This window comes from Mizuhopecten yessoensis, unplaced genomic scaffold (genome assembly GCF_002113885.1).
Source record: "Mizuhopecten yessoensis strain PY_sf001 unplaced genomic scaffold, ASM211388v2 scaffold11069, whole genome shotgun sequence".
NCBI classification, from domain to species: Eukaryota; Metazoa; Mollusca; class Bivalvia; order Pectinida; family Pectinidae; genus Mizuhopecten; species Mizuhopecten yessoensis.
Genome location: NW_018408864.1, coordinates 1,536,869 through 1,545,724, shown reverse-complemented (window position 1 = coordinate 1,545,724; position 8,856 = coordinate 1,536,869). Strand labels below are relative to the sequence as shown.

The following is an 8,856-nucleotide window of genomic DNA, read 5'->3' as shown; positions in this document are numbered from 1 at the left end:
GTGCACGTTGTACGTACATGTATGTGTGATACCAACGGTCGACAAGGCCGGGTATGTTTCCGCGTTATACGAAAATGTCAGTTCCGCGAAATTCACGATATAATCAGGCACAAGTACGGCGTGTGTTATAACGTTTTACACTTTAGGTGTAGTCTTCTAATCTACAAAGAAAACAATTAATGCCGTCATCCTGATAAGCAGACACGCTATACGTACAATTCAAGCGTTATAAAGATATTTCTATGGTGGTGATATTTTAAACACTAATAAAACTTACATAGTAGGTCAGCCAAGCGATTACTCGAAGGTATTGTTTTGTTAACAGTTTGAACGGTATTGAAATGTACATATTAGATCAACAAAACGATTTATCACAGGTATTCTTTTGTATGGTGTATGGTGCTATGTAATTCATTTTTGACATTATGTGTCTGTAAGTTTTTTTCTTCATACCTCTTTAAACATTTTTATTCATGAATACTTCATTTTTATTGCACAAAAGCCAGACAAAACCTTTTTTTTATTTTGAAATGCATCTGACGTGTAGATTTATTAAACCAGAATATAAACCAATGTATATACATACTTCACTTTTGATGTATAACAAGTAAGTGTACCTTGCTATCTAAGTGTAAAAAGCTTGAATTCTAATTTTTTATCAAGTTTAGAGTCATTTACAGTGTAATAAAATATTATTGAAAAAGGCGGATGCACATCAAAATATTATATTTTTTTACAGTTTTGATTGATATTTTGGCGAACATAATGGGATGCATTATAACCCTAATCACTAATGTTCGATTTTTCCAAAACCACTTTAGGGTTCCGCATTCAAGATTCATTGTTTAAACATACTAAGAGTTTGTACACATTTTTGGAATATCAATAGTGTGCAACATCTGGGACACTGTTTCATTAGTATGCATTTTTCAAGTGAAACATGTGAGTGTTATGATAAATTATGAACGTTGTGGCAGAATAATTGTCGCCTAACTTGTGATGTCTTGTGTCATGTTAATCTTTCTCAATTGGGTAAATTTCAAATTGTAAAACGCTCGGTAAACATCATTTCTTTATGCCATTTGACAAATACCTACATATATAGTTAGATTATCATGAAACCAACCATCACTCGTTGGGGAACCTCGTTAGGTAAGTGTCAACTCCCTCAGAATGGCTGTAAACGTGTTTGTGTACCTCGTTATTTAATGTTACTCGTGACCTTCCTTCATTAATAGTGTTTGCCGTGTATATATGGATCCTTTATGGTGTATTAAATCAGACAGGTTTAATGAAAGATATTCTAAATGATAACGAAATTGAAATAGAGGTTTGTTAAGATTTTGTATTCAAACTACAATCCACACGAACAGTATTTAGATATCGTCCAGAAACTAAAAACAAAATATGAAGAAAGTCAAATTGTCAATAAGGAAAAACTAGAAGAATTTGTAGATAAACACCGATAAAGGTCTAGCTATGCACATACACCTAAACACCTATATTTTGAAAACTGTAATTATAAACATAAATAAACAATATATATTGTACATTTGATAATTTACACATTTTGTGTAACATCTAACACTACGGAGTCCGTTGGCATAACTCACTTAGATATGTTATCTATGTATATTTATAATAAAGTCTCGGGTGTAACTTCCGTTTTCCTCTTTCTCTTTTTTCTCTTCTTTTTCCTTTTCTTCTTCGTTTGTTGAAGAGATTCACCGGTTTCTTCCATTGTGTTTACAGTGGATGCTGCTTCACTACACATCCCGATGCCTGTGGGTAACGCCCATTTCTCCTCTGTCATTTTCGAACCCTCTAATCTTAGAGGGGATTCACTATTTTCCACCCGATAAATACTGTCTATGATATCATTTGATTGTTGTGTGATTGATACAGTTATTCTATTTTGTATCTTAAGATTTTTTCTTGCCTTGTGTTCTTCGTTAATATGCTCCGGATGGGAATGCAAAGTCATCGTTTTATCCGAAGATTCCAGTTGTGTTTCAGATGATTCCGCCTCTTGGACAAACTGTGTGGCACCAGTCTTTAGGAATTCAATACTCTCATTTTTACTGCTATAGTCTTGCATTTGTTTCTGATCGTCATAGAAGATATTATTGTCAAATGTGTTGATTCGTAACCTCGTAGATGTTTCTCTATTACTTGGATTGGTGTTGATAATTTCTTCAGATTTAGTTAAAAAGAAGCCAGTTGGAGGGTAGCCTATTTCGACGTCACGCACATTTCCCTGAGAATCTAGATTGGTACTCTCAAAGGTATCGTGGATTTTTGGTGTGTCAGATGGATTTTGTTTATTTTTCATCTTCTTTTTCTTCTTCTTCTTTCGTTGTCTTCCTGCGTTAACGTCGGTCACATGTTGAATATCAACATTCATTTCTCTTTCTTGTAACTTAGCTTTCCTCATTGTATAAACATCATTGTTAACATTATAAGTGCTATCCATTAGGGTAGCAGTTGTGTGTCCTCCTCTCCCTCTATAAGCCCCCTCCAGGATGGGATCATCCGATATCTCGTTTCTAAATAAATGTAAATAAATATATGTAGAATGCAAAAAATGTCTAGTGGTTAATCTTTGGTGTTTGTTATATTATTATATAGTCTTTACGTGGACTTTTTGACTTTATTATCGTCTATATATTATATTTAGAGTGCCTCTCTACCTGGTCCGGGAACTATTGCACTAAGTATGTTCAAAACAGTGCATAGTTCTAGTATTTACAGCATTCTGCACTATAATCCTACCGTATAATTTCAAAAAAAGGCATCTTTGACCTAAAATAATTAACCTTTTTCCAAATTGCATAATTAAAACTTATTAAACATAAAATCGTGCTAACGAAGACACTGATAGAAGCAAAATCTAATTAGAAGGAAGTAAAAAGAAGGAAACTAAAGTTAAACCAAAAACAATAAATTCCAAAAGGTACTACAGATTCACCTTAGTTTCCTAAATGTCCCAAATATCATGATGTTTGACAAGCAACATCGACCTGATGCTGATTTAAGCTTTTTACACAAATCGTAGCGACGTAAAGATTAACGGTTATTGTTTATATTGGTTTATACCTGTGTGACATGGAGAGAGGAGGTAGGAAAGATTGCCCCCGTTCCAACCCCCTTGCTTTGTTTTCATTATCAACTGCAAACATGGGTTCTCCTGGAACATCCCTTATAACTGTGTTTTCTTCATCAACCTCACGCAAGAGAGGACCGTTGTTACCTTTGGTAGAAGCACCGCTCCGTTTTGCCGCTTTCCTTTTACTAAACAAAACAAATGACGTTGTAATAGAAACATTGCAGTGGTGTTAGATATTGAATCTATTGCTTATAATATCTATTACGATTATCACATAAGTATTTTTGTTTTGATTGTGTTTGTTCGATTCTCATTTCTATGTTTTATATTTTTATGCTATCAAGTGGTTTACCTGCATGTCCAAAGGATACAGCCTATGCACACTATCAGTAAAATGGCAGCAACGATACCGACAACTATAACTGCAATATTTAAGACGATCTGGTCATTATCTAAAGAAAACAGAAACAATAATCAATTATACATGAAGAGAACATCTGCGGCCAGTTGTTCAACTTCTTTATCTACTAATTAATACATAGAGTGCAGACAATCAGGTTAATGAAAACGATTAGCGAAAAATTATATATGTCTATTGATCACATAAGAAAATACCATGTTCCATGTGCAATATGATTGTCATTGTTTTTGCTTATGCTCTCCAGTCTATCAAGAACATGAGTATAGAAAACAAACAATAAAAGACATACTAAAATTCATCAATCTTCATATCACACAAAAAAATAAAGCAATTTCCTTATCAGATCATGATGGCGACCATGAAACCATTCCATAGTCTCCATCAACCTGTAACACTGGAAGTCGATTGTTGTACGTTTGTCCGTCAGTAGGCGACATCTATCACGAAAGTAATGATATCGAGGCGACTTCAACATGTCAGAAACATAGGTTAGTGAAGTAGGGATGCTACTATCAAAAATTGGAGAGTTCTTGATTGTAAAATCGAAATTGTCTCACATGTCTTATAGCCTTTAGTTGTAAGCTGTCCTTATTGGTCATGCTGTAAGAAAAGATAGAGGAAATCGGCTGAAGTAGAAGAATCTATAGCGACCTTGAATCGACGTGGACATGGCAAATTGATAAAAAAACGTATAGTATTAATACCGTGGCAAGTATTCAAATTAGCCCAGCAACTGTAAATATTTTGTTGGGTGTTATTGACAAAGCATTTACATGATACCTTATAAATACAATTGAAGCATAGAAATGTTACCTTGCGCCATACTCTTAAGAAGTGTAGGAGTTGATAGAGTGGTAGACGTCGTTGATATTGTCGGCTTTGTCGTTGGTGGAGCTGTTGGACAACTTCCGGAGTCACCTGGTATTATCATAAAACAATTATTGACATACTTAACGTTGCCGAAATACATAAGGTATTAATAACATAATCAGTAATACAAATATAGAGGGAATCATTAGTATTGAAAAATAGATAGTACACTACAAATTAGTTTTTTACAATATCTAGTACAATACAAATTAGTATTTAACAATAGAAAGAGTACGATACCTGTTATTGTTTTACAATAGAAAAATCAATACTAATTATTATTTTACAATATAATGTACAAACTAAAGATCTTTCACAATTAATAGTACTCTTATTATAACTATTTTACAATTGAAATCACAATAGTGATGAGTATTTTTTCAAAAGAAAGTTCAATACTAATACATATTTTACAAGAGATATTATAATGATAATAAGTTAAGACTCAATTAACGGTGCAATACGTATAGTTTATATTAAAATAGACAGTACAACTCTAATACGTATTTTACAATAGTACAATACCATTAGAATTTTGCAATGTCAGTATATGTGAAAAAATGGGTTTTTAATTCGATAGTGGATGAAACGACAAATCAAAAGAAAGAACATCGAGATTTAAAATGGAACTGAGGAATATTTGTATTATGGGAAGGTATCCTGCCCCTGAATAACATATGAAATGTACCCCTTCTTCACAAATTAGACGTGTTACCCTCCTTGTCTATCTTATGGTAGGTACACCTCCCTGCATATCCCATATTGCACCATTCACGGTTAGGCTCTGGGCAGGGAATGATACCACCTACCGAAACAGTATCGTTCTGCACATCCTGTCAGATGCTGTAGACAATAGGCCATGAACGTCGAACAGTTCTTCAGGACAACGTCGTATGTCTTGATACAACAACCACTGATTCCCTTCATACAAGCTGTTCTGTTTACCATTCCTTCACTTTCTGTTGGCTCGGACCCTTATGTGGATAAGAATCGATACAATATTCTTTTAATATACATATTCCTCATCAGTTATCGTCAGTCATTGTGTTTTTAACTAATCATTATAATGTCACTCGGGTTGGTGGTGATGGGGTTATCGTAGTGTGTTACAGTTCACAAAAAATATTATAACTATTTGTATGTGAATAACTATTGTAAGTATTAACATCGATTTTGAACCGAGATAAAGACAGTTTAGGGAAAAAAGAGTGATTTATCCGACTTATACCTTACCGTTCAACCACACCGGGTAATATGTACCACACGTAGCAATGTTTGGACACGTGCTGGTCATCGGTATGTCCGTCCTATACCATGTTTCCGTTAAACTTGCATCACACAGACCATTCTTGCCATAGAAGGGACAATTCGTGGAGCGTCCGACCACGTCAAGGACAGGCACACTCCCGCTGATACACGGGTCTGTAAGTAAAGTGTTTATAATGACTTTTCACAAGCCACATACAGTTGGGATAATCTATATGTTTAATGCCATTATAATGAAAAATCGGGATGACAAATTTTGTTTTGATGCTTTAGGGATAGAAAACAGATATACCCATGATTATTTAAATATGATAAAAATGTGTCGCTTTTAGCTCTGTCTAGCTCAAGGAAGAATAAAATGTGTCAAATAAATTACTTTAAATACATGTACTTTTATGTCCATTCATGCTCTTTCCAAGATTTAGCCAATATGGGATGAAATCTCCCTATAGTTTACGTTGTTATTGTCGCCGATAAGCTGACACATATCTAATTGGTCAGGAATGGTTTAAAAATCAACAAAAATCTTATTCATTCTCTTCAAGTTAAGTTAAAAATATCTTAAGCCTAACAAAAATATACAAAAACATAAGGAAGTTTAGGTTTTCATTTAAAATCAGTGACTGTACAGAAGCTATTTTCAATATGATGTCTTATTAGGAATTATCCCTCTAGACAAAACAGTTAATTGTAGACTCACTGTAACCATGCATATATTTCCTTCGCTTGTGTTCATATTATTTGAAAATGAACTACGAATATAATAAGATCATAGGTAACGTACTCACATGACTGGATGCAATTCATAATAAAATAAGTTTCTCTGTGTTTACTTGTGATTGCTTAATCAGGACATCAAATATTAGTACTGTAACGCCAAATTATAGTAAGGCTCACAAAGCCCTCTAAAAGATGCTGTAGTAACTCAAATGTTCAACCCCTAATAAGTCATATTAAAAAAACTCAATTCAAAATCAGAACGTATGTGTGAAATATGAATAAAATGAACTTGTATATTACCTATGAAGACGGTACATAGCGAGACTAACGTAGACACTAATAAGACATTAGGGCTTATGTCATCATAAAAATTGCTCATCGAATTTACAACATCTCGTTTCTTTTTGTTACCGAATCCAATTTTATTTTTGTCCTTAGTGTGATGTGGGCCGCTTGCATCTTTGATAAATTAGTCCGCTGGTTTCGATAATGCCGTTTCATTTAATTGTTCTTTACGTAGTAAATGTAAGCAAAAATGCGTAATTTTACTGTCCACCACTAAAGTGTGTCCAATAACCACTACATGTATGTATGATCGGGAATATATTTTTCATTAAATGAACCTACCTGTGGGGAAGCAGAAGTCAACACGAGCTGAAATACAAAACAACCATGGAAACAGCGTATACATGCATGAATAGCATTGTATGCTCTACACTTTACAGATAAAGAATTTCTATTAAAAAAACATGTAAATCTGATGCAGTTTACCAAATGATAACTCTCCTATACGTTTACATACATTGTATATTATATTACCAACAAAGTGCTTAAAAAATGCTTTAGTTTTATGATAATTCGAAATATCCTTTTGTATAGCCTTATGTATTGCTAAGTTGTACAAAATAAGACACCAGACCTCCATCATATCTCATATGGTAGTTTATCTTGTCAGTGTTTATATATACATATACAGACATACATACCTTCGGTTACGGTAGTTTATCTTGTCAGTGTTTATATATACATAAACAGTCATACATACCTTCGGTTACGCCATACAAGGTCATCAAAATCATCACTGATAGTAGTTGTATCCCAGTCATTGTAAAACTGTGCTACATGTACAAAAATAGCATAGGTTCATTCATTTGATCTGGATTCAGCTGCTGAGTTGATGCAAATATGCCACAAATTTAGGTACTTTAAACAGTTATCTATGCATGTTAATCAATTACACTGCATACTAGTACTCCGTTCTGACCCCTTAGTGTCTCTGATTTCTCCGTTTTAAATTTAATGTTAATGTGAAGGTAGTCATACCACCTTGTTCAGTTTATGACATTCTCATCAGAGGAGACTTATAGAGCTTCAATCTTTTTATCTAAAGTATAGCAATAAAGAAATGTTTTAATCAACTTTGAACCCTTACACACAAAAATGTGTTGTGTCCCAGCATTACTAACATAATCTCTAAAAGTATTTCAGTCACATAAAGGAGCATAGTTTACCAAGGGTATATAGCAAATATGCAAAGCATAATATAATTGACCTTAAATGCACTTTTACTTAATATCTGTAGTTATAATAGTCTAAGAATGTGTATCTTTGTAACGCCATGTTTGGTTGTTAACAACAAAATTAAAACACAAATTAAAAAGTTTTGCGGTTAACTTATTGACTATCTTTGTGCACAGATTTCCTACGACTATCGCGAGGACGTAGACATCCTTCAATGTAACTTTACATATTCACAATGACCCGATTACTAATCTTATTACCACATGAACCTTGTTCTGTCTTTCAAAAATATTTTTTTAAATGTCAACATGGAATATATAAAATTCATTCATATCGACTTCAAGCAATTTAAAATCCAAGCTTGATGGGGATAAGTGTTGTCCCTACTATTCGCTCGAAACAAATGATGGTCAATCAGACTGAAAAATAAAACGTCGTTGTTCCTGTTTGGTTTGTACAAAAAACTTCGGAATTACTATGTAGTTGTTTTTTTCATCAACTACGGTTCCACTGGTTCTATGGATGTAATATTACTCAGCTATTGATGACATAGTTTGACCACATTATTCAAAATTAAGTTTTTCCGAAAGCTGAACAAATACTAGACTACAGGTACAGCAGAGAATAGATGCAATATATATTTACCGGAAACACCTACCTCTTTTGAGGGCGTCACGACAGTACAGCATATTTTCGGCACAACCAGAAAGATATTGGTTTATTTTGTTTCACATATACCTGAGGACGTATGCACACACTTGTGGTGCACAGCTAATGTACATGTACATGATTTGTATCGATCGGCGGTACGTTGAGCCTATTATTAGGTTTTATTAACACAATGGCGTTTTGTTAACTGTAAGAGGCGTGACGCATATCTTCTTGTCGCATTTTATCAATTCATTGCATCGTGTAATTAGTTTTAAGTTTCAAACTAAAATGCATTCGAAAC

The 8,856-nt window shown here is 33.7% G+C and overlaps 1 protein-coding gene across 2 annotated transcripts; it reads right to left on the bottom strand.

Annotated features, from left to right (window-relative positions):
• Positions 1 to 1,348: 1,348 nt before the first annotated feature.
• On the bottom strand, positions 1,349 to 8,647 carry LOC110465333. 2 transcript variants are annotated; one of them, XM_021521078.1, is made up of 9 exons: positions 8,550 to 8,647; positions 7,429 to 7,501; positions 7,011 to 7,037; positions 5,631 to 5,819; positions 5,207 to 5,371; positions 4,341 to 4,445; positions 3,459 to 3,558; positions 3,097 to 3,291; positions 1,349 to 2,546 (listed from the first exon to the last, which is right to left on the bottom strand). In XM_021521078.1, exons 2-9 carry the CDS (start codon positions 7,487 to 7,489, stop codon positions 1,637 to 1,639), a joined length of 1,752 nt encoding a protein of 583 aa, XP_021376753.1. In that variant the 5' UTR covers positions 7,490 to 7,501; positions 8,550 to 8,647; the 3' UTR covers positions 1,349 to 1,636. The 2 variants fall into 2 exon arrangements, with proteins under 2 accessions (XP_021376753.1, XP_021376752.1); XM_021521077.1 differs by having other exon boundaries at positions 8,563 to 8,647.
• Positions 8,648 to 8,856: the final 209 nt, after the last annotated feature.

Coding starts and splice junctions, on each gene's coding strand:
- LOC110465333 (XM_021521078.1), bottom strand. CDS start 7,489: ATGACTGGGATACAACTACTATCAGTGATGATTTTGATGACCTTGTAT. Junction 7,038..7,428: donor CTTGTATGGCGTAACCGAAG/GTATGTATGACT, acceptor TTTGTATTTCAG/CTCGTGTTGACTTCTGCTTC. Junction 2,547..3,096: donor CCTCTCTCCATGTCACACAG/GTATAAACCAAT, acceptor ACATTTATTTAG/AAACGAGATATCGGATGATC.